Source organism: Chaetura pelagica, unplaced genomic scaffold, assembly GCF_000747805.2.
Source record: "Chaetura pelagica isolate M959 unplaced genomic scaffold, ChaPel_1.0 scaffold356, whole genome shotgun sequence".
Taxonomy (NCBI): domain Eukaryota; kingdom Metazoa; phylum Chordata; class Aves; order Apodiformes; family Apodidae; genus Chaetura; species Chaetura pelagica.
In genome coordinates this window covers 946780-973555 of record NW_009953964.1, presented here as the reverse complement: position 1 = coordinate 973555, position 26776 = coordinate 946780, and the positions used below count along the sequence as shown (strand labels likewise).

Below are 26776 nucleotides of genomic sequence, written 5' to 3'. Positions count from 1 at the left end.
CACCTCACCCCTGCCCTCAGCCCACCCCTCAGCTCACCCCTCAGCTCAGCCCTCAGCTCAGCCCTCAGCTCAGCCCTCAGCTCAGCCCTCAGCTCAGCTCAGCCCTGAGCTCAGCCCTCAGCTCAGCCCTCAGCTCAGCCCTCACGCCCAGCCCTGCCTGGCACTGCTTCCCCACCCAGGTACTGGATCAGGAGAACTGCTCGGAGCTGCTACGGCTGCTTTATTTTGCCTCACCACAAAGAGTTCCTTTGCTGAAACAGATTTCGCCGTGTCACACACCTGACAGCTGACTTGACACAACCCAACGCCTTCCCTGCTGCAAAGGTTTTCCTGCAGTATGGTTAAATTAAAATAATGTGTCTGAGCACAGCAAGGGAGAGGGGAAAGGAGCTAAAGGAAGAAGCCAGAGGGCTGCTAGATTTGAGCCAACTGCTTTTCTCCAGGGCACTAACAGACCAAGTCCCAGATTTTGAGATTTTTCCAAGCTATCAGAGAAGACAGGAATGAATTTTTAGCTAATTTCCAACTGCAGTGCTCTGAGCCACCACCATTGGCTATTCCAGACTTTACAATACATTTTTGTACTAAAAAAAGGGACAAATTATGTTTGAAGTGTAACCGTTTGACGTGCAAGCAAGGATTTCCAATAATTTAATAATTAAACTTGCTAAAAAGCAAGTAGCAAAAGGAACCAAGAGGCCAGTTTTATGGAAAGTGAAGAGACTCTTTGGGATCCAGGAATTCTTCTCGTCCGGCAGCCAGCAGCCTGGGGAGGGCCCGTCTCGTCAGACATTGCACAGGCTGCGCTCACAGTCTCTACAGGACCCTCACTTCAGTCGTGTTGCAGACTTGATACTGAGAAACCATTTCAATTCCCTCCCGAGTGTAATCACTCCTCATGCCCCAAAGTACGTATCCTGGGGGAAAGGAAGCACTGCAAAATGCTGAGCCAAATGCTGAGGGTCAGCAGGAGGATTCCTCTGGATCAGTGGGACAGGGAACAGATCCCAGCTGGAGCTGGCTGGCCCGGGAATTCCCTGGTGCTGAGGAGAGGAAGCTGCTGTCCCACCATGCCCTGCCTCTGCAAAGGGGTCACACTTGCTGCTCCCCAACCAGCAGCACTCCTCACCTTTCTTCATTACACTCATCTTCTCATAGCGCAGCTGACCTGTTTTGCACCATCCGTTACATTATTTTCATCAAGGTTATCCTAACCTTTCATGGGTCTCCCTGAGAGCTTGCTATGGCACCTGATCCGATCGGCCAAGGGAAAAGAGGAAAATACTGGGCATGTGGGAGAGCTCAGCTTCCAAAGCCTGTGAGAAGGCCCTGGGTCTGGCACCTTCTGTTCCTTCTGTGCTGAGGCAGGAAGCGTGGAGCTGCCCTCCCAGGGAAGCAAGGCCAGGGGAGAGGGCTCTATGGAGGAGTCATTGCAATTCTGTATCAGAGGGAACTGGGCCTCATCTGTCACAGCAGTTCCAGCAAGATGAGCCTGTGGACCCACAGTGCAGGGGACTGGACACAAGCCATGGACACAGCCTTTGCCAAGGGCTTACACTCCAGAACACAAAGAAATGAAGGCAAAGGTATGTGCGTTAAACATAATCTCTCAGGGAATATACGAAGGAACTGATTTCCACTCATTTTTTATCTATTTCTCTTCTCTCTCCTATATTTTCTTTCCCCTCTAGTCCAGCCTCAAGCACACACTGATATTATAAACACAGACTCCCCTTGCTCTAAAACCCATGAGACATGTAGAGCTGAGCCACTGTAAATATGCCAGTGAACAGAAATGCACTGAAGGATTGCAGTATTCCATTCAAACTTGTAAAATTTGGGCTTTGGGGTTATTTTTTACGCTGACATGTAATGTACCTTTAGTGGTAGCCAGCAGGGAACAGCAGGGCAGAGAAGTCAAGAACAAAAATAGCTTTAAGCATCACAGCAAACCATGTCACTGAGGAAATGTATAACCATCAATTATGCAAATGAGGACATAAATTCATTAGCTAAAGTCTCCAGATTCTCCTGACCTCTGTCTTAATGGGGATGTGCCTTCACTTGAAGCGCAGAACAAAGCAAACACAAGTGACTGGGGAGTGAAGGCCGTGGAGAATGCTGAACTTAGATAATATTTGAAAACATTTGCAGTAGAAGAGAATAACCAGAAATACATGTCCAAGAAGAGCTTACGAGGAGTTCACAACACATGAGAGGGCAGGCACCAGAGAAGAGGTACCAAAATCAAGGAACGCAAGGTGAGAACTGCAGGGAATTGCATTGAGATGTTGGGGATTGGGAGCTGTGAAACTCATACTGTGCAAGGCTGACTTCAGGTATCAATGGTGATGGTTTTTCACCTTACCAAGCTACAGTTACTTCCTGCCCTTAGTTCCAGTTATAATCAGTCTTTTGCCCAAAATAGATTTAAACTTCTCCATGGCAACAAAGGCAAAAATCGTAATTGCAGTCGCGTTTGTGCTGCCTCTACAATAACACATCACTTCAAGCACCATCATCTTCAGAAGCCAAATAAAAACCACATGTTGAGAAAAAAGAAGTATGAAAAATGCTAATGAAACACAAGGCTAGGGAAATAAGAGGTGAAAGAAATATATTAAAACACTCAAATTCACTTTCAGCTTAAAATATACTCCCTTTTGTCTGTTCAGTCCTGTTTTGCATGACTCGAGTGTTAGGTCTCCTAGGCTGAGAGCACTCGACGTTAAGATTTCTTTTTTCTTTGATACTTCCATTTTCATATGCTTGGTTTTATACCTTTTCTCCTACTTACAACTCTGTAGACCACCCAAATAAACCATCTTTCTCTTCTTGGTGTTTACAGCCCTTAAACACCAGCAGCTGATTACCGTATCTCCCTTAATGATCGTTTGGCCAGGCTATGCATATCTAATTTCCAGTCATAATTCAATTGCTGCAGTACCCCTGCCAACAGTGAAAGTTATTGTGTTACAGACCTTCTGAGGGAAAAGCAAGGACCTTTTTTATACCTCTGCAACGTGCAGTTAACACAATCCTGACCCCTTTCCCTAGGTTATTCATAAAAGGGTCAGATTCATGGCCAGGGTAAACACTTTATTTTCAGGGAGTTCTCACAGTGTCCCTCTCTCAGGGTCTTTACTGTAACATGCAGCATAGACAATAACAAACCCAGTAAATGCTGAGTGTAAAAACAATCACAAACAGATTCTGAAACGCTATTCCTTCAACCAGTTATCCTTAAAGAGGTGACACTGCAAACAGTGCAGAGGAAGGCAGGCCCTGGCACAGCAGCAGTGGCGCGGCGGGGCTGTGTGGGTCGAGTTTTGTGGCACAGCCCCCTGCTCCCCCAGCACTGGGAACAGAGCAGGGTGCTCAGGCTTACAGTTTAGTGCTGTATCAAACCATACAAAACATCTCTGCCATTCAACTGGATATTAAATCTCAGGCTCTGATGAGGAAATCTGTCAAGTGTCTTCACAGACCCATGTCACCAGGGGCAATATTTTACAGTATCTATCCCCTTTTCTGCTCTGGAAAATACAAAGGCATCTACCATTTAGCAGCAGGGACCAGTGCCACTACAGAATAGAGTTAGAAGTGCTTCCAATTAGAATGACAGACACAATGATGGGTTTTATCTGAAATTGGAGGCTAATCCCTGGGGGGGGGGGGGGGGGGGGGGGGGGGGGAAGCTGTTTCTATTTAAAAACCTGATGAATGGCCAGGAAATGAAATTGTTTCCACCTCATTTGTAGCAATTTACCTACAGATGTGTTCCTCTCCCCCCACAAAAATAAACAAGATCTGCTGCTATTTGACAAACCAGACTAGCAGGTGCCAAACCCACCTTTTCCAGCAGCACTGGGGCATGCTGGCAAAAGCAGAGCTGTGGGTCACATTTCTATATGGGGAAGAAGCACTGAAAGAATTGTGCACAGAGCCATGCTGCACCTCTGTGATCACCCTCAGTGCCAGCTCTGCATGCATTTCTAACAGACTGTACCAATTGACTCCAGAGCCTGGTGCTTGGTATGAAGGATATATAAATCTACCACACGTAGTACACATCTGAACTTTGTGTTAGTCATCATGGTTACAAGAAATTTACAGGCAGAAAAAAATAAACATGTTACATTAGCTTGCTACATTTTGTTGTAATGCAAAATCTTCACAATTCAAGACATGAGCAAGGCATTAGTGCATGGGAAATTTATAAAGTAATTTTGACTATGATTATGTTTATTCCATCATTGTATATTACAAGAATACTTCAACCTTACTCTGATGTAATCAGTATTAACCAGCTTTGCCAATACTGAAGTAATGGCCTGTGCTATAGCAAGAAAATACGTTTTAAAACACTTTTGCACACCTTTCTCCCAATTACTCACTGGAAAGAGTTCAGCACAAAAGCATGATTTCAACATGCAGAAGCCAAACTGACTGCTCAGAAGGTGGGCTCACATGGGCACTAATTTACAAAGGCTCAGGAGTTGCCACGAGCACTGTGATGGTGTCACTGATGCTCTCAAAAGCAATAGTGTGACCATGTTACAGACCAACTAATGACTAAATCAGGTTATCTGATGGGGTGGAAGATATAGTTCTTATTTCACAATTACTTTGGGCTTTGCTGGGCAGTTTTAAGGCTTGAACTGAACTGGATAAAACTCAACCCAGCTACTGATTTTAACAGGAAAAAATCTTAATTTATAACATTGGTTTCTGCATTTTCATCAGCCATTTTCTTTTGCTGATAGAGCTACATTATTTTTAGTCATAGTCAAATCACTGTAAATAACAACTTTTGGCTTCACCATTTTTATATAAACACAAGACTACTGTCAACATGAGTACCTGCAAGGCACTGAGCTACTTCTAGAGCTCAGCAAGCTTCCAAAAGCAAACATCTTCCTTCTTGGTGCTATTGAAAATACTTCTGAATGGCCAACACTCTATACTACAAAAAGCCTGTATGTCATAATGGATGGGTCTGCTTTCCATCTTTAGGCATAATCTTATCAAGTGTCCAATACAGTCTAGTTCTCCAATACAGTCTAGTTCTCCTCAGCTCAATGGCTAGTGCTGACGACGAAGATAAAGCCATGCATGCCCCTGCCTCAGGCATGGGTCTTTGGGCAAGTCAGCAGCCCCTGCAGGCTGGCAGTGCCCAGGTGTGCTGGTGCAGCCCTGCTGCTGCTGGCAGGGGACATCTGCCTGCAGCTTAGACCAGTAGCCCCAGATTTTAGGCCCTGAAGATGATGACCTGGAAGTCAGAAAATGTTACTTCTGTTTCTGTCACTAACATGGGGCAAGTGGCATTAGATGGCCTTTTTCTACCTTCCTGTCCCTGGTACACACACACACACCAATGCCAACCTGCTTTGTGAAAGGTTTTGCTGCCTTCTGGTAAAACATCTCACTCTGAAACGTGTAAGGTTACAAATAAAGCTCTGGGTCTGCAGCACAGGGTTTCTGGTTACTCAGACATTACACTGAGGGGAATGAGGTAGACAGAGGCAAGGAGAGAGAGAGGGGAGATGAGAACCTGTAATTCTTGCAAGAGATACCAAGGAGATTTCTAAAGAAAAAAAAATAGTTCAGCTTAGCAAGAATTTGCCTGCTAAGTCCTCAGGCAGCCTGAAGGACAAAGCTTTACCCTTCTTAAGCTTCATCTCAGCAGAAGAAAGTTTCTGAATTTCATGAAAGTAAATATTTGATTCTGAACCTAATGATAAAAGTTGACATTTTAAGGTCTTGGCCTTCTATTTTCACTGTCCTACTACACAAAAATCCAAGAAAAACTAGGGAAATGCAATATTTGTAGTTTGATGAGAACTAACATGGGCTTTTTTATCCCATTCAAATACACCAGAGTCCTTCATAAAGGCAAAAAATAATTATTCTTTGCCTGGGCTCTTGCAAGATGTACAAGCACATTCAAATTTCATAACTTTTACTGTGCAGTTCAGAGATTAATACCAGTTTCTTTCATTATGTTTGATGCAAAGTCCCTAAGGAGTACCTGAAAAAACAAGAGTATGTGATCAAGATAATAAAATTAATTTCAAATATACAGAATTGTCAAGAGCTTAGTTATGTCTCATAGAAACCTCTGAAAAACAATCACTTTAGAGACCATCCAGAAGTATCAAACAGGAACCCCACCAGGGACAGGCACAGCACAAGCTGCAGACTGTGAAGGTATTAGAAAGGAAAGAACCAGTCATGCAGTGAGCTCTGCAAAGAGACTTTTGGTGGAAACTGGGTTTGACAAGCTCTAATAATGATCCTAAGAATAATTCCTCTCTACAAAGGCAGTGAATTAGTGGTGAAGCTGCTGGGCTTTTTTTTACAGATAAGCAATTGCAGCTACAGAGAGGCAATTACACAAAAATCCCATCTCATAGTTTTTGGAAGGTGTGAAAATTCTTCCATCACCAAAGCAACTGTTCAACCTCAGTACCAGAAGCACAACTAAGTCTATGAAATCTGAGTAGAGGACAAAAATCCTTGAGTACTTCCAAGTTCAGTTCTTTGGAGCAGCATGGCCAGGAACCTGTTGTTGGATGATGAGAGCCGGTGGTTGCACAGGCTGCTCCCAGCCTCCAGCCACCATGGGCAGAGGCTGAGTGATGTGGAGCAGCACAGGGAGTTTGTAAATACATCTGGGATAAGAGCTTTGTCCTGCTCCACAGCCTAGAGGGAGAAGGAATCTCACCTTCCAGAGACTCACAGCACATTTCTGAAACACTTTTTCTATTTTCTGTGTATTTCTGTACTTTTTGTGCACAGACAGCCAGATTTCATTTTTCATCCCTCAGTCATCACACATGAGGCAGATCCAGTAAGAATTTAAGCTCCCTTATTTCAGGCCATTTGCTTTAACCACAGGAAGATCCATCTCTGCTCTGCAAGAATTAGCCAGACCATGAGAACTGCATGATACAATCTATAAGACATATTTTTAATGATGTAACATTTTGGAAAAAATATTATGCAAGAATACTTCTAAAAGGAATTGTAATGTAATTTGAATGTGAGCTCTGCAGAAAGACAGATACAATTAATTCTTGTATTTTCTTAACTGCCTCCTTTCTCACTGCTGTCAGGAAGCCTGCGGGAAAATGTGATTTTATACCAATAGTGTCTGCATCTTGCTCTGTAATCTCACTGCTGTCAGGAAGCCTGCGGGAAAATTATACCAATAGTGTATGCATCTTGCTCTGTACCAGATATGACAGTCTGTATGCAATATGGCAATCTGGGAACTCTGGAGGAAATCACATCAATAGTTTGTGTCAAATTTCTATTTTACATTTCTATTAGGAAAAATTAATTTAGCATCCAAATCAATAGGAGTGTGTAGTACCATAAAACCTATCAGAAAAAAACTGAAAGTATGGAAAAGATGTAGGAAAAAAGACTGAAAATAGGAAGCTCTCCCTATAGAATGCAGTTAAACAGATCCCAGTGTCAATGGCTTAATGTTGAAACTACAGAATTACATTATCTTTGCTAATTCAAGCTTTCAACCATTGGAGCATGGTGGTAAATAAAAGCAGCACATTCCTCATCAGTTGCTGTCTTTAAATTAAGGTATGGTAGCTGTGTAAGGGTTGCATTGTATTAAGAAGTCACTGTTGGCTCAGTACTAAACACTGTCATGGCATGGAAGAGCCACTCTCAGTGCTAAAACCAGGAGGTCAGTAAAGCACTCAGAAACAGATTTCTGTTCTCACTTATGCTTCCTCAGAATAATTAAATAGAATAAAAGAAACAACAAATAGGAACATCATACAGAAGATCCATTTTTTCAAGTAGAATTCTACTTGAAAAAATGGATCCCATTATTCTTCAGCTTAAAAGTGAGGAGTTCCAGTGACAGACCAGTCAGCTTTTCTTTTAAAAGGGCAAGTTCAATCATTGCATAATCATGCCTTAATTGTATTTCTTTTTAACTTGATGATAAATGACAACGGATTTTAGGTAGTCTTTTCCATTGGACATTTGCTGACCTTTATCTGACTAGAGGAAAACTCCAGTGCCAACCTTTCTATCCAAATGTAACGCTGAAATGAGAACATGTAAAGCAAATCTGAATGTACAGTGAGTTAATCTTGGGCTTTTGCAGACTAACTTTGTTCTGCAGTTCTTCTGAACCCTGCTCGAAGGAGCAACTAAGGTATAGAAACAGGTCCACTCCAACAGCCAGAGACAACCTGCCTTACAGGCACAAACCCTGGCTGTATGCTAAGGGGCTGGGGAATTTTTGCAACACGTTTTGTACTTCATCCTCTCAGAATCCTTCTGCTGAACACTACTGAAAGCCACCACCAAGGATGCTTTACTCAGTGCTGGCTTCCTGTCTGACAAGAGGTTTTATCTTATCCCTACAGGATATTACATGTATTAGCCAAGTACTTTGCTAATTTTAATGTTCTTAAGTACTATTAATAAACCTTATCATGGAGATTCTGATGAAGAATTATGGACAACATGGCTTGCCAATGACTTCCCACATCCCATCATGGGAACACCTGAAATAGCCAGCAAAACATCTCAGTTACAACACAGGATGGGGTCATTTACAGATTTCCTGCAGCTGTAGCTGGCACAGTTCCCACCAAACAGTATTTTAAGGCCTCCTTTTGGCAGATTTTTCTGAGGAAAAACAAGAGCCAATGCACTGCTCATCTCTTCCAAGGAGTGGACCATTTGGAGGACAACACTGCCTGATATTGCCTGTGAAAATTAATCTTATAGTGTTTCAGTAGAGCTTCTCAAAGGCAAGTAGTCCACTCTGCTAAGATTGAGATTTAAATGAGGCATCTAAACAAGGCAGCAAGTAGCAGGCAATGGAAAAACCAAATGCTGAATGTTTCAGGTGCTCTGAGTAATCTTTTTTTTAAAAAAAAAACCACGAGAAATTGTAGAAGTTGAAGAAGAGTTCCAAATTTCTTAAAGTTTAGGTAAAATGCATCACACTGAATCAGCTATTCATTTCATCAAAATGCAAGTTAGGAGACAATATAATTAAAAATACAGATAAACTCATGGGATCCAGTACCAGGTATAAAAACATTCATTTCCCTGGAGAGAGCCTCTAAATCACCCAGAGGTATTACCAACAAAACTTAGAAATTATGGCCAGTGGCTGAATAACAGAAGTGATTGACCATTGTCCAAGCTACTAAAGGAAATGCAGGATTTTCCATTGTTTGGTGTTTCCCTGTCAAAACTTGGCGCCAAGCTGGAAGTCACGTGTTAGCCAGAGCTTACACCTTCGCTAAAAGTCAAACAAGATATTTAGGGAGGTCAAACTAGTTCCACTCATGCCTTCTACCCTTAAGTAGAGAGGTGGGTTTCCTCTCCTTTCCTCCGCCCTTAAGGAAAACAAGTATTTTAATCTATTTAGAGGCCCTTTTGGACATTCTTTAGCTACAGTTTTTCTCAATCGACCTAATCTTTTCCCATCAAGCTCCATGCTAATCCCATTTTGCTCCACTCCTTAAACTAATAAAAGATTAGGGTGACATTTCAGAAAGGGCATTGTATTAAGCAGCTTCTTTCCCATCTCAACTGATCACACAGTACAAAATGTAGTGAACAGACCATTAATCTTATGGTAATGAGGTGTCAGTCTGAATGGAGACCTCCTCCTTGATCAATATGAAGGGCGCAGGAATAATGAGGACATTGCTGCTCACCACCTCCAGCAGCTTAGCCAGGTCCCTAAACTGTGGTTGCAACAGCTCTTGTCACCGCACCGCTCGGCCCTTGACAACGGAGAGCAAGCATCCACACCCATCAACACCCCCTGTGCTGCCCACACATCATGAGCTTTTCCCTGTGTTCTAATTAGTAGCCTAAAACAAATAACTTCAGCTTTGCACTGACATGAAATCAATTAAGATTAGCAGCCACACACAGGGAAAATTTTCACATCTATCCAGCTGGTGAAAACTACTTGTTTCATTCCTACAGAGGACAAGCGATTGCTCTTCCTAGTGGCACGTGTGCACTGGCATTATCCAATTTGCATTTATACAGAGAGAATTTTCTCATTTTCCTAAACAAATCACCATTCCCCTTAAAGCTCTTCACAGCTACCGTGCTCCTCTGGAAGCATGGAAGACTCATGTTTCAAGTTTCACCAAGTGCTGAAAAAACTGTCAAAAAAATGTACAAGGAACACTCTGACTAGTGATATCTGATGACATCCTTTCACTTGTGCTAACAAGATGCTCTTCCTTAAAGAGTGAGGTGGGCTGGGAAAAGCAGCTTTTCTGCATCCACAATGCCATGAAACCACACCAAACCCAAAAGGGCTCCATGTGGTCACAACTGCATGTTTACACAGAACAAACTGGAGAAACAGCGCTTAAAAGTAATCCAAAGAGAGTTAACCCAGAGAGGGGGCTGCTAAGGGAGCAGCAGAAGACATAAGCAGCACATCTTACATCAGCACAACATATTTCTACAGTCACAGTAGGACATGGTATCACTGGTATTGCCAATAAATGCCTATTTTTAACCATGAAGCCTGTAGCTAAGTCTTTGTTCTGATTTTCTTATTTAACAACATACACAAAAGAGATACAGTGAAGTAAAGAAAAGGTTCTTCTCCCATTTGCATTTTAGAAAATTCCTACCTCTCTATCTGGTTTGGAAATCAGCTCTCTTGGTAAAGCTTAGCTCTTTACCTGTATACTGTGGTAGGTGGAGAGTTCAGCGTGTCGTAGATGAGCCTCACGTGTCCTTGGTACAACTCCAGAGCCAAAGGATCGTTGTCTCCTTTGTATAATAAGATCCCATTGTCCTTGTCTGTTGCTACCTATGAAACATTAATAACCAGACAAAGTTGCTTGAGAATTATTAAAAATTAATTAAACCTGTATTAAAATTAATACCAAAATAATATCTGCAATTAAAATATTATTTAATAAATCATATATATGAGCATCGACAAGAGCAAGGGCCATGAGACACAAAAAGGTCTCGGGGACATTGAGTGGACTCATACACAATCAGGTCTCCTTTGTTTCAGATGAGAACCAGTTTTCAGGAGGTGAAAGGTGCAATTTATTTGATCCCTGTCAATAGACTGTTGCTGTATTTTTGGTGACAGATGAATTTATTTCTCAGCTACTACCCTAGCTTGAAGTGGAGGTTTAGAAAATCAACTCTGGCAGTAGCAGGAGTGTGTCACAATAACAAATAAACAAATTTCAGCAGGTGCTGATCTGTTCACAGACTTTCTATGATCACAAAGACGGAAAAAAGGATCTGTCCTCAGATTTAGCATAAGCATGAATTCTTCACTCAATCCAAGTTACTAGCAAGTTATGCTGGTTTCAGATGGGACATTTAGAGGGCCAGGAAGAATAGAGTAGCCCTTGTCCCTCTTGCTTTGATGTACGTGAAGGAAAAAAAAATTCTTGTACACTGAATCAAAAAACAAGGACTCCACTTCCCCAGTCTCCAGCTCTCAAAATATGACAAAAGAAGGGGGAGAAACAAAAAAAAAAAAAAAAGAGACAAGATGGAATTTTTTGATACAACCTGCCTGACATTTTCACAGTACATATTTCTTGAGATTTCTTGCTTAGTAATCAATTCACTAGTGATTAATTAATGGATGCAAGAATAATATTCAGTTTGGGAAACAAGAAGTGAGAACATCATCAGCATGTGCTTTCTGTAATAATCCCTTTTATTCTTCAAGCTATGGCTAATGTAACTTGTTTTGTACACTTGAAAAGGCAATGTCCAGATTTTCAGCTTTAAAGTTGACCTACAGTATTTGGAACCTTTGGGAGCCATATTTTAGAGTGTCCATATTTTAGAATCTCTTGTGATAGTAAGCAAAGGGAGATTTTTAAGAAAAACTGGAGTTTCAAACATATATGAAGAAAGAAAAGGTAAATTTTCAAGAACAGATCAATACTAATTACAGATTTTTTTCATTAAAATAAACTTTGCAGGAACCATCCTTGAAAAATCTATCCCTACCATGGAAATTCAGTTCTGTTTCCCATGTCTTGACATTGGTATGTTAATTACAACCAAACTGCAACAAGCAAACCCTCACTCCTCTGGCACAACTTGAGGCCATTTACTCTTGTTCTATCCCTTGTTACTTTGGACACCAACTCCCACCTTGCTACAACCAAATTTTCAGGGTGAATCTAGCACAGAAACAGCCCAGATTGACAATCAGTGGCCTAAGGATGAGACGTATCATGTCATGTATGTGCTCCACACACCTCTTCATTAGAAAACATATAAAGCTAGAAATTATTCCCTCATTTACGTTGGGACATTAAGTGGAACAAAAATAATAAAAAAAATCTGTTAGGTCAGTTTAGTGTGAATAAAAATAATAAAAATAATCTTAATAATAATTTGACCCACAACCACAAAGATTACAATAGTAGCATGGCACCTTGGATACCTATTTTCCATTGCCTTCTGAACCTTAGACCTTAAGCCAACTTTAGGTGTAACAACAGGACTGTAAAACAAATCCTATGCCTATTATCTACTTAATGTGCACAGTAAAAGAATAAGCAAAATATTGCCTGGAAAGGCCAGATGAGCTTTAGAGATGCCTCTTAAAAAGCATTTTAAGATTAAGCATTCATTTCTCCAAGATTAAATACTATGCTGTGAATTGGTGAGAAGACAGGGAGGTTTCCTGAATTGTTTCTAGTCATGTGGCCAGTGTCAGAATAAGAGAGTGGCGAGACTCTGGAGGCAGGATTTGTGTCCACAATGGTACAGTGGTGCCTTAGTTGCTCCTTAACTTTTCAATAATTTTAGAACAGACAGCTGCTAACTTTGTCAGCACCTTGGCCAGTAGACTCTGTTCCTTCAGAATGAATATATGTATATATGTTCATGTATACGTAATGTTGCTTAGAAGAGCACTGGGCTGGCAACTGATGTTGTGTGTGACATACCTGGAGGGAGATGTTTGCCTGGGAGCGAATTTTGGCTGATGGCAGCTCCACATAGGAATCCTTCCCAACAAAGTTGACTGTGATGAGCTTCTCGCACTTCTGCCCAGCAAAGCCAGCAAGGCAGCGGCAGACGGGCTCCTGGTGCGCCACGATGCACTGGGCCCCGTTCTGGCACTCGTAGTTATCACATGGGCTTGTCTGGAGCAGAACCATGGGTGGAGGAGTTTCACAGAAAAGTCCACTGTAGAAGGCAAAGGAAATAAAAAGCGGACTCAATTATCACCAGTTTTTTAAGGATAGATCTGGAGAACAGGTGTTATGAGGAGAGGAAGCTGAGGCTGTTCAGCCTAGAGAAGAGAAGGCTGAGGGGAGACCTCATTGCTCTCTACAACTACCTGAACTTCGTAGAACTTTGTGAGAACTTTGTAGAGTAAGGATGATGGTTGGACTTGGTGATCTCATGGGTCTTTTCCAACCTGAATAGTTCTATGATTCTATGATTCTGAAAGGAGGTTGTACTGATTTGGGTGTTGGCCTCTTCTCCCTAGTGACTAGTGATAGGAGAAGAGGGAATGGGGTCACGTTGTTCCAGGAGAGGTTCAGATTGGGTGTTAGGAAAAATTTATTCACTGAAAGAGTGGTGAGGCAGTGAAACAGGCAAGGTGGTGGGGACACTGTCCCTGGGGGTGTTAAAAAAAACAGGTAGATATGGTGCTTAGAGCAATGGTTTAGTGGTCACAAGGGTGTAGGGATGATGGTTGGACTTGATGATCTTGATTCCAACCTCAAGGAATCAGGAATTCTGTGGTACATTTTCAGGTGCTGACATTACACTGCTGTGGTATGGTGACTCTGAGACTCATGTATCATGAGCCTGTGTGTGAAAGCTAGATAGCATAGACCTGTACAGAAATTCCCATGCTGGGTCTGAAGGAGCCAGTTCAAATACTGAAAGCAATTTGTACTGCACTTTGCACTGGTTATTTACCTCTCTAGGGTACAGCAGTCTGTCTAAAATAACTTCCATCCCAGACTGCTGTGCAGAGGTTCCCAGGAAAAACTGGGAGCCATTTAAGCCTAAACCTGAGATTTCCTGATCTTAGGCTTTGTGACTTGAGTCCACCTCTGGTGTTGTAAGTGGTAAGCAAGGAAAAAAACCTTCTATTTGTAGTGTTTTTTACAGACACTTCACTTGATTTACTGTGTATCAGAGTGTATCATCAACAGATGGGCAACTGCTAAAAGGTCTCAGAGCAATGCACTGATACCATATGATCTGCTGGGCAGCTTCCCTGAATTGGATGTTGCTAACATCAGGATCATCAGCTTTATTTTAGCTGGGTATGTGGTTGGCAATGTCACAGATCAGAGAAATGCAAAGGAAACTCTTCCAGAGTCAGAGGTAGCTGAAAACTAAGTACCAGATCTGAGTAACTGTAACCTCAAATACAATTCAGGTTTGTAGGAAAGTGCTGTGGTTCAATCTTAAATATATGAGAAGCTGAGCAAAACCCACATGTAGGAACCTCTGAGGCTTGGGCCACATCTCCCAGGAGCAGCAATGGCTCAATCCCAGGCTGCCCTCCTGGATTCAGCATGGCTACGTGCTTCACAGGTTCTCTCTGGAATGACTCAGCTACACTGAAATATCAACACCAGCACAGAAGGAGCAGGGGAAAGGGAGAAAGTGCAAACAGCTGCCACCGTCTTTCATAGTTATGTGTCAGACTAAACTGCAAAAGGTAAATGAAAAATCTCTGCCCAGTACACCCACTGGGGTTGTGCAATCAGCTGGTGCTGCCAAGGGACTGGGCCAGGCTCTCTGGCTGGCTGCAAACTGTATGCCCTCCACTTACCCCTTACATTTCTCATTACAACCACTGTCCAAACCCAACAAATCCTTTTTGCACTGATGAGAGAAACTGAATCTCTTTGCGTTAGGTTCTGTGACTGCTTGAAAATGCATAGACAGTAGAATGATGTAAAATGGGTAGCTGGTGAGTGGGGAGCGTGCGTGAGGCTGTGCTGCGGGGAACGCCTTGGGGAGCAGCCAGGGCTGTGGGCTCAGGCTGCTGCACCGTCTCTGTTACACAGCCTTTGTCAGCACGGGGGCAGAGGGCTTCCCAGGAGAGGATTGTGGCAGACCCATTCATGCAGTGAATAACCATCAACCTACTCCTGGAACAATGAAATCCCACTTGTCCCACTAAGAATTTCCTGCCATTCGGGGAGCACTTTGTGAAGTAATAGCACTTTTATAAAAACAAAGCAAACAAAAAAAAAAAAAAAAAAAAAAAGCCAAACTCCTCACTCCTCTCCAGTAAAGAAGGTGAACCTTGGAAGCTTGGTGGATTTCTAGGCAACTTTCCTGGATACAATTAGAACAGAAACCCAAACTACTTACCCTACAGTAAATAGTACTGATACAAGACGTGCAAGAACAGCAAATAAAACAGACACAACACGCTCAAGACCAATCTTGCTTAGCCACAGAGCCTGCTGCCTCTGTACCAGAAAGAAACTGAGATGGTTGTTTTGCTTTTTACATTTTCTTATGTGAAATTTTGCACTGAGAACCATGGCTCTCTATCTTTAGTGCTGTGTGGAATAAGAGCCAACCCGCTTCCGGCATCTGTTCTCCAAAATACACCACTCTGCTGTACTGTCTCTGGGAAGCATGAAAGAGAGGGAAATACACAACAAAATAAGGATGGGCTAAACCTGGAACTGCATCACTGGAATCGCTCTGCTTTTCCATCATGTCTCAGAGAGGAGACACAGGGTTTTACATTACTGCTTTTTACAAAAGGTGAAGAGTGCCATGAAAGACACAAACAATTGGAATTTGCCTCTGGAAGAAAATCAGAAAAGCTCTCCTTTCCCCACAGCCTCTATACAGCATGGAACACCCTAACCAGCCTCTGAACTTTGCCCAAGTCTGTATGTTTGACTCATACATGGTGACGTGGATATGGCAAGCAAAAATTTGTTCTACAGGAAAAAGTACGAGGAAGATGAAAATCAGTGCTGAGGATTTCCAAGGCCCCAAGCACAGTGCTGCTCTGGCTCCTCACAGTTGCCTCATACACACACCCTGCAGGGACTGCTCTGCTGTCACCTGGGGCTGGCTGTGCTTGTGTACACCAATACACAGATGGTTCCTTCTTAGCCAGAATCACCTCTTGGTACTTTTCAGGATAAATAGCATTTCAACATTGCATTGCTCTAAACTTCTCTTATTCACCACAAGGTCAGAGTGACATTTCCCAGCCAGCCTCCCCATGCCCATCCCATTGGTGCCCCACTTCTTGAGGGGGCAGGGAGCTGTGGTTAGCAGGGATGCCTTATCTCCCCTTCCTGCCTAGGGCACTCTTGGTCCTGTAAGTGGGGCAGCTAATAACCATCAGCAAAGGGTTCAGGGTGGGGAAGCACATCATCCCCACCAGCCAGGTGGTAAATACCATCTCCCAGAAGAACATAATCTTGCACAGGGACAAGTCAATCTATTAATCTAAACAAACATATCTCAAAAGTGTAATCTGGCAGGCAAGACTGCTGGCAATCAATAAACCCCATTTACTTTGCTCCAAGGAGTATTTGGAGGAGATGTACAGGGTCAGCACCATGGCAGTAGAAATGGGAGCATGGCAGTACAGTGTGGGGGAATAACTGCATAGGGGAAATGGTTGCCTTTGCTCAATCTGGTATGTTTCTTAAAGTAAATTTGTTCTTGGGAACATTTATTTGTGAAGAGACTAAGAGTCTTTGCCGTTCCTGAGCAAGACTCTGCTGCAGCTTCTTGGCAGAGCCCTGCAGGTCACCCATTCCCAGAGGGTGGCCATTGCACCTTGGGGGGCATAGCACCACTCAGCAAGAGATGGTTTGGATTCCCCTTTCCAAGAAAACAAGGGAATGTTAAAAACCAGCAACAACCTCATGGGAAAATAGATACAGAGAAAGCAATTCTTGCCGATTTAAGTTAGTTACTGTAGTAGCCTACGAGCTCAGCATTCAGAGCCAGCCAGAGCTGATGAGCTGAGAACACACCAGTGCCATATCCTCATTGCTAGCCAGGCACTGAAGTGGACTCTCTGGCTGGAGCACTTTCCTATTCAAAACCTGGTTTCACTTAGTGTGTGATCTCTCTCTCCAATGCAGGACTTTATGGCTGGCTGACAGAGACATCAGGAGAGCCAACAATAGGATCAAACTAGGGTTGACCCCACAGATAGCTCTCACCCCTGGCCTGATGTCAGGTGTAATTTGTTTTCCAGAGGTGACTAGTAGAATAGAGCATTGCTAACCCAGCCCATTAACTTTGTTCTAGCTAATGACAATCATCTTGTTTTGTCTGTGAGCAACAACTAGAAAGCAGAAGGAAAGGCAGTGTATGTAATTCTAATTTCATGGAAGTTAAAAATAATAATAATAAAAAGCCATGCGACTCACAACAGCATCCACTAACAGAAAGCAAATGTTGCAAGAAGCCAGCTTGTCTGTGCCTGCTGCTGCTCTGAAAGATTCTCTGTGCTCCCAGTGTGGCTTCTGCACAACCCTTCCTTCTTGTGAAACCCCACCAGCTGGTGGCTTCAGAAATGCAGCTATGCTACTACTGTCATCTAGAAGTTAGATTAGCAACCATATCTGTCAAGGCCTTTTTATTTTAGAATATTTTTGAAAATATATTTTTAGAAATAAGTAATACTATTTATTTCCCCAGCAGTGGAATGTGGAGCACAGCCTGACTTGCATAGCTTCGCCAAGTCCATTCTGCCTGGTACAATCTCATTTATTTAAATAATCACTGCTGAGTTTCTTGCAGCACACTATCCCAGCAGGCAATCCTGAAGCATCTACACGATGGAGGAACAGTGCTTTGCATCAAGCTCAGCAGCCTTCATATGTGCTTTGCCACTACAGCAACATTTATCAGGACAACACCACTATGAGGCTGATTGCTAGAGGGAAGGTTTGATAAGTCAGGTTCCATCCAATGGGGGTCACAAATTCTCAAATGTACTTTTAGCTGTAGGGGGCAAATGAATGTTATTTTGGTAAGAAAACAATGAAAACTTTTCAGGAAGGAAGTGTATTATGTAATTGCAAAATGTTGCTGAGTGGTAAGGAAAGGTGCTGCATGGAGCACAACTACACATGAGCAGTGACTAGGAAATGCCAAGACAGGAACACAGGTGTGTGCACATTTGCACGATCACTGTCTGGTGCTGCCATCAGAGGTGTGCCATGGTGCAGATGAGGCACTACATCCCGAAGAACTGCCAGAGTGCCATTTGTTCAATTTATAAGGATGTAAGTTGTACCATCCTCATAAATGTGTGACTCAGGTGCCTTTGGTGTACAGCATGGTGACAACCTTAACATCAATACAGGTTTGTTACAACAACTGGGAGGTCACTGCATACTCACTGCTGGGAAATGATTCTTGATACTTTGCCAAAAAACCTTTATTAATCATAATCTCAGGGCTCCTAGTCACCTTTGCCAGACCACTCTTTTCATCAACACTTGCATTCTTCCAATATTTGCAAAGTCATCTCCTTGCTGCACAGCGCAGCACCTGAGGCACTCTCCCTCAACACTTCAGTCTGTAACCCTGAACATCAGAAGGCTGAACTCTGTCAATCACCAGCTTTGCAGCTGCAATCTTAACAGGGAGAAAAAATATCAGAACCCCCTTCGCAGCAGCAGGCCTTTAAACTACAAAAGGCTGGAGTCATGGGGAGAATAACAAGCAGATAATATTTTAATCCTGAAATCAAACAAGATCAGGGCCTGTTCTGCATGGAGAACACAAAGGGCTTCAGCTTGCTCTCTGCCTTGGCAGAGGCAGTCTGTTAGTGCCCACTGGGGATGTTTTTCTCCTAAAAAGCACTTGCTGTCTTACATCTTGCATAGGAAATTATTTAGGGAGGTGGCATGGACTAGTGCAAAAGAAACCAACCAACCAACCAACAAAACCAACAAACAGGAGACCTCAAATTAATCTTGGATCTGATGTTGACAGGCAGCAGGTTTGCTGTGCTCACCCAAGTCTTCAAGTGGGCTTTGGGCTAGAGTTTTGGAGCTTTGTGTAGAAAGATGTTGCCTCTTCTTGGCGGACTTCTAGTGGAATTAAACTTCCTCATTTGAGAGAGGGAGCAGGGCAAGATGTTTCAGGTTCTGCTCTCCAAGTCCATGGTGTGACATCAGCCAACCTGGGGAACTGCTCGAATTGCCAGTAGAGCTGGTTGGTACACAGAGAGGAACCCAGACCAGTGTCCCACCTACCACTGCTGAGTCACAACTCCAAATATCGCTACCAAACACAGCGACTCTGCCTCCTGTCAGAAAAACCTCACATTCATCACTGCCTAGTACTGATATTCCTGAAAAATCAGGGGACCAACAGCAAAAGTCTCCCAGTCAGTACCATCTGGTGACAGGCTTGAGTCACCCTTGACTCCAGGTATGGCTTTGCAATCCTATTTCTCAGCTCTAACAGATATCGTTGGGCTTCCTCTGTGGGACAACCACTTGCTACCCTTGCCAATTTGCAAGATCCATGAGAACATCAAAGGAATTGAAGCAGAGAATGAAACATGGAGAAAAGGGTATAAAGTGGAAATTCAGAGGATATCTGATATCCTGTAAATAACAAGTCTGATTCTGTGAAACCACGGGCTGACATCATGTTATATATCAATGCCTATTCAGGAAAGCCTGTCTGCTTTGTAATAAAAATGTGTGTTGAGAGGGAAAAAAACCCCAAACCTGCAAGGATGAAAGAAAGAAGAGTGATATCCGTTGCAGATACAAAGCAGAGAAAATGATATATAAGTGTTCATGCAATTTCTGCTTTGACTGATCTTTTCAGGTACTCCTTCTTTGTCTCATGTGTGTATTTTAAACACAGAAAAGGTTTAGCTGGAAGGAAGCCAGTATCCAGCCCCAGGCAATGATTAGTGAATCCATTTGGAGCAGCACACTTATCTTTGACAGACAGTGAGATTTCCAGGAGTCAGATATATTGGCAGCTGTCAGAATCAGAGACTGGAAATGTATTGCCCAAATCACACTGAGCCCATCTACCAAGAGGCACAGAGACACTGGCATGAAATCTTCAGACTTGTGTTTTCTTGCATCCAGGTGTGAGGGTTCATATATGCAATTTTATTAGCCTTTGCTCACTCTGGCATACACGGAGTTTACTTCCATATCATTTATCTAAGGGCATTTCCTCGCGTTTTACCAGGCAGGGCTGGTGCAGGCAGGCAGGCAAACAGCACAAGGCAAACTGCTGTTTTCAAAACAAGAATTGTGAATCCCCTGCACTCAGTTAACTCATTAAGGCCCACTTTAGCCACAACGTTTGAAGCACAGAGTGTAGGATCATGTAGGATTGACAGATTGATACTGTATTTAGAGGCTGATTAGCTCTGAGGATGAAAACAATTAAAGAAAGGTGCTCCAACACTGTGTACAGAAGACAGCCTGGAGAGGAGCTGACTGTCATGTACCTGAAGCCCTGAGGACAGATGCAGGTGTAGCCATTGACGGCATCGACGCAGGCAGCTCCATGGCGACATTTATGGCCCACACAGTCGTCATCATCTGTTTCACAGTGTTTTCCACTGTAACCTGGCAAGCACTCACATCTGAAACACAGAGATCGCTGTTAATAGCTTGTTTCAACATTCCCAACAATAGCACACACAGGCAGCTGAGCACCAATCTGATTTGAGATGGAAAGGTGTTAGCAATTATTCCTGGAAGCATCAAGCACAATTCCTGCCATCAGAAGTGCTCAAGTCCCTGCTGTCTGTCTGCAGCTGAGCTTCTGCAATCTGCTTAACTTCAAGCCGAGCAAAGCAATACCAAACTGCTGCTTTTCCTCAGTCAAGTTGGTGGAGAAGGGTGATCAGATAGTGGCTTCTCCATTATGCTAAAGATGACAACATCTTCCCTAGCCTTACAGACTCAGAGGGCAATATTCTGGAAGCACAGTTGCTCTGATGTCTCAGACTACGTCATTGCCAATGTCTGCACCAAGTGTCTGAAATTGGCCCTGGGCAGCTACCCAGAGCACAGAAAGGTTCCACCTTCTAAATGGAAGCAATCTGCAAGCAACATATACAAATCAGCAAATTTAAAGAAAAAGTCCATCAGTTTTGAGACCACCACCTGTTTGCCATTAATTTGTAAAGCACAACAAACTTTGCTGCAACTACAGCAGTTGCCTTGGAAGCCTGTCCTTCCCTGTGGTGACACTCAGGAGAAGCATGTACCTGCTGCTATGGGGTAACACCATTCATAGGAGCAACATAACCAAGTGCCCCCAAAACTGGAGATGCTGGTGTTTTATTTTTTACGATAGTCAAGTTTGTGGTACACAGGCTGCATCAGCATTTCTATTATAAACCCTGTAGAAGTTTATAACCTGACAATAGAAAATGCATCCCAAAGTCTCTGACTTGGAACAGATCTTTTGGGATTGCTGAACAGCCTCTTTTTGTATCTATAGTGTAGACAATGTTTAGTCATGAACACGGTTTAGTCCATAAAACACGTTTTACTCCTCCCAGCTGGATGTTACTGCACATCTGGAAAACAAAAGGCGATCACTTAAACCAAAACAAGGGAAAAGCCACAGTTAACTTCAGCAATAAAAAAGAGGCCTGTGCTCTTGCTGGAGCCCCTTGTCTGGACACACTGCTTGTCACCAAGAGGTGGAAGAGACAGCACAAAGTCAAGGGAGACAGCATCAGGTGAGAAACAACTGCTCCACCTATTCTGCTGGCCTCCTTCTCCCTGCCAGCAGCCTGGTGGGGTAAGTTCAGGAGGAGGTTCCTTGTGGAAAACCTCTTCAGAGGAACTGGACACATGGCAGCTGATGAAGAAAGACACTTCCACTTTCCAGGCAGCAGTCATTGTGCTGAATCTGGTTTCAAGGGACAGTGCATTTTAGCTCCTGGCCTCTTGTCAGCTCATCAGTGCAAAGCAGCAAGTTGGAGAAAACTTTCCAGGGTGCAATGGTGGGTCCTGTGTTTGCTGGTGACCAGTGAATGGCTGCCACAGCACCAAAACTTCAGCAGCCATCTAGCTGAAGTACTGAGAAGAATGTGACCTTCAGTCTCCATTTCAAAACATGGCTTTTGACTGGCTAAAAAGGAGGAAATAGGGCAAAAACCAATTAACCCCAGGACTGTAGGATGGATAACATTATGTAGATGCATAAACTTTCTTTCTCCATCCTCCCTAGAGGAAAGGCCTCCATCATGACCCTGTGCAGCCACAGGATGGTTGACGTTTGAGCTCTGCATGTCTGAATTGCTTTTTTACACCTTGGTGGCTCAGGGAATACTTTGCTTAACATAACCGAGAGGACAAAACAGAGCAAAAAAGCAAAAACTGTTCCTTCCCCAAACCTTAAGAAGTGAGCAACATTTTTTTGGCAACACTTTAGTCACACCTGCAAGAAAATATTGTCAATCAAAATACTTTGTGGGGGGAATTGGCAGCAATTAATCCTGTTGCTTTTTATTGATCCCTGCAGTCCTAATATAAAGTGATGTAATAATGAACGATGTGCAGTTCCTTATTCAGGGCTGCCATGCATCAATTTTATGATGTGTATTGGCTATCTCAGTAATGACAGAACCACCACTTTTCTCTTCAGGGCTGCATTAAATCAGCATTTTAAGCTGTCAGGTAATAATTCCAAGCTTTAGAATAATAAAGTATATTTATACCATGCTCCAACATCAATACAGTGAATGGAAAAACACGCTCCTTTCCTGGTTATTTTTTAGAAGTAATTTAATTGTGTTAAATGGTATTTTAAATTATTTTTATTTTTATTTTGTTTTCTGGCATACAGAAACCTAGTCCTCTTTTCTAGTAACAGCACAATAAAGACGTGGAGGCTGGAAGTGAGGAAAGCCACCTGCAATTTAACTTAGAAAGCAGAGAGCTCTGTGCCGCCAAGCACACACTGAAATAGTCCAGGTTTCTTCCAAGCTTGGCTTTACCTTTAGAAACATGGAATTCCTTTTGAGGCAGTCATCTCAGCTCTTAGCGTCTCCCATCTGGGTTGAAGCTGCCAAAAAATGCATGCCTGCAATGCTGCAGGTGAGAAACTCAGCCACACCCGTGCCTCACCCAGCCTCCTCCTTGAAACCCAAGGTCTCCCCCAGAAGGGAACTATGGCACATTAGCTCCATCCCTATCCCACATCGTGCCAGCAAGAGACTGAGTATCAGAAAAAGTATGACAAATAAAGGAGGAAGCAAAGAAACTTTTACATTCAGGTCCTGGTAAAAGAGTAATGTAGGTGATTAGAACAGTTATCTCATTTCCCAGTGATCATCTGACACCAGCACAGTTGAAATCCTGTTTCCTGCTACAGCCTTGTAGTGATGGCAACGTTCCCAGTATCAGAGAGAGTCTTAAAACTTGTCTAGTGGTATTTAAAATGCTGGCCTGTCTGAGGGGATTTGCATCTGCATGCACTCAATGTCCATTGTATTAAAGCTGTGAATCATGGCTTCTATTGCAGGGCCAGAATGGACTTTCCCTCCCAATATCAGTAAATAACTTGGCTTCCTATTTTTTTTAATATTTTTTTTTCCTATCTTTCCCATCTTTTCTCCCTCTGCAGAGTTGCAGACTGACTAGAGCTGAAGGTAGGACAGACTGACTCGTGTCCTTGCTGCTATGATACCCTTCAGTGGTGTGTCCTACTCACATGCCCAGGGCACAAACCTGACAGGTGGATGGTCAGCTCAGGAACAACCCTGAATCCTGCCATCAATATTCCCTGCCTCTGTGAGGAGAGCAAAGGGCTGGTGCCTGACTTGTTCTGCTTGTGGCATTATACTGCACCTTTATGTGCTAAATGTGTGGCACATTGTGGGTCAGGAGCTCAAACTGCTCAGGGGATCAGCAACAGCCCAGGACTGGAGGTTTTTATTTTCAGTGAGGAGACAGCAGGAACCGCACTTCACTGCAAAAGCTGCTGAGGGTTCTCAGCCCATTTCTGAATGCTTTGGTGCAACTGAAGTGTCAAAGAAAAAGCAATACTTGGACAATTCGACATTTAAGCCTGGGCAGGTCCTTCATCTCTCACGTTTGGCCTGATAGGAAGCAAAATGGGACCGAAGAAGTAAAGGAATTCCTTATATTTGTGTAACATTCTATGAATAGTGAGAAGAATAACACAACAAACAGTAGTAGAAAATAATGACAAGTAGTTATTTATACTCCTCTTGAGGGTTGATGGCCCCACTGTGAAGAACACTTTTCTAGCAAACAAGCAAGAAAAAGTGTCTTATTTACTCAAATTATTTTGTGTTGCGAATAGAAAAATACTTCCAGCAAGGATAAAACCATTCAGGATCACAGCTGTCTTCATCTCTTCATACATCTAGTAACAGTAGGTAATTTGAGTTACAAGCCTTTGCCTCGTAACATGATGTAGCTACTGGATTAGCTGAATGATGGATTAACTAGGAATGAAAGCTGGAAAGAACATCAGGGACTATTTATGTACCAGTACACACCTCCTTATCCAGTCCCTGTGCATCGTTTCAGGAACTGTCCTAATAATTTAATGGTTTCATTTTTTTGCAAGAGTTGGAAACTTTCTGTCTGGAGGTTTCTTATCCCACAGAAAGGCTTGAGTGGTGCAGACTGACTGTCTAGTACAGATTCAGCTGTCCTCGAGACAGCCAGCTTCTCTAAAATTTTGGTTCCTTTTCTTCTAACTGTCCTGAAATGTACTGTGTATTAGTTTACACTATTCTGACATGATGGTTGCTTCAAAGGACACAATCTGACCCTAACTGCAGGTTATTAGGAAGACCAAAGTGTGCTACCATCTCTCCCCTGCGACTTGCTGGGTGTGCTGGGTGAGGGAGTCCGTCACCAGCCCCCAGCACTCTCTCCCAGGAGGGAGCTGGGGAGTCCCTAGGATTGCATTATGCGTGTGAAAACAGCCTTAGTGGAAAGTGCAGAATGCATCTCACAGCTGCACAAAACTCTCTTGAATTTGTCCTCCTTTCTTACTTTTTTGATTCAAAGATCTTTCCTTGACCTGCTTTCCATAGACCTTGACTTTTTAATTGATTGTTTCTCTTTGCTAAACTGCTCTGAAATTCCCTCTTCAGACAAGTGAATGTCACTACTATGTATCTCTCAGAACATGCCAAACCTCCAGATGTTTTCCTGCCAAATGAAGCATGAAGCTTCCCTCTGCCCCTGTGAAACAGCCAGTGCTGTTCCCAGTTGTCAAATGCAAACACAGGAGAATTTACAAAGTCTACCATGAGCTGAGCAGGGCTCCTGTCTGTAGGCACTGAGGGAAGGCAGCTCCCGAGTGAGAGCCACTGTGTTCCCCGGCTTCCTGCTGCTGAGGTCAGGGATGTGAGGAGGGAAGCCCCACTGTACCAAGGATGGCTTTTGCCAGAGACTGCCATCCATCCTGGAAAACAACAGCTTAAATGGAATACAACAGAAAGCTTCTGACCTGGATGCCCTAAGGAACACATAAGGAAACTATCCTTCGTTTCTGATGCAGGACAAGATTCTTTGCAATAACTGCTCTAGTTCTTCTTCTTCTACTTCTTTTGCCATGTTCTATTCCAGAACAATTTCTCCGCTCTGAGCATACATCCATTTTCTTGAAGTAAACCACAGAAAGCTAGAAAAGTATGTATGGTTGCATTAAAATGTGATATGGTCTCAAGTGTATATAGTCTTGCACTATTTGCATTAATTTGGATGGTTTTTACCCCAAACTCACTTCCAGGGCAACCCTAGTCAAGCCAATTAATGGATCTACCAAGTGTGTGGAGACCAACATACACTCATGCTTACCTGGTTCCTTTGTCAAGGGGAAGACATTTGGACTCATGTTGACATGGATTTAGCTCAGGAACACAGTGGTTAATCACCTCATCACACAGTTCACCTGAGACAAAAGAAAAAGCAATAAAGCTGTATCACAACTTGGACAATCCTGAAGCAGCTTGACTGTGATGTTCAGGGATGGCCAAACTTCCTAAATGGAGACAGTTCTGTTGTTCAGCTGGAAGTGACCATATTGCTTGAGGGTGCACGTGAGACTCCATTAAACTGGGCTTCTCTGACCTACAGTTACTGGGCTGTTTCTATCACATGAATTTGAAAGGCTGGTATAAAAAGTACTGACATATGAACTCCACTTGGAGACAGACTAAGGATCAAATGGGCAGTTCCTGACCCAGAACCTCTTATATCAAAGCAAGAAAGTGACACAAAAGTGAAGTTACTCATTAGACCGTAACATTTTCACACGGAAACATATTTTAGTTGTAGTTAAAACTCTGCCAAAGAAGGTGATTGGACATAATTCTGGAAAAGAACAACAACCCACAAACCCTCCCCCCAAAACCTCTGTGACTTTCAATAATAGGAACCAGCTTTAGGACTGCATGCAATTATAAAACATTCACTATTTATAAGAAAAGTACTAGCTCTATTGTGCTCACAGGAGATGATGTCTTTTCAGAAAAAAATCATCACATGTAAGCTCAGCTCAGCTGTTTCTAGGTATGGTGTATTACATGCCATGCACCTCCCTGGATTTGGATAAATTTTAATAATTAATAGTTCTAGAATGTTCAAAACCAGATAGTTTATTTAAATACCACCCTTCTCTGAGTCCTAAATTATTAGGTTACACTTCAGTAACCCAGGATTTGAGACGCAGCCAAAGACCACAGAAACCTTTGCCTTCCCAAGAAACCAACAGAAACCTACCCCACACT

The 26776-nt window shown here is 43.0% G+C and overlaps 1 protein-coding gene across 1 annotated transcript in view; it reads right to left on the bottom strand.

Annotated features, from left to right (window-relative positions):
* The window catches only part of SLIT3 (slit homolog 3 (Drosophila)), a 485523-nt gene that overhangs the window by 13147 nt on the left and 445600 nt on the right, over positions 1 to 26776 (bottom strand). The window contains exons 29-32 of the mRNA XM_010001942.1: positions 25845 to 25938; positions 20489 to 20626; positions 12972 to 13212; positions 10713 to 10843 (exon numbers count right to left, since the gene is read on the bottom strand). Coding sequence (XP_010000244.1) covers positions 10713 to 10843; positions 12972 to 13212; positions 20489 to 20626; positions 25845 to 25938 — 604 coding nt within the window. The remainder of the gene's footprint in view (positions 1 to 10712; positions 10844 to 12971; positions 13213 to 20488; positions 20627 to 25844; positions 25939 to 26776) is intronic.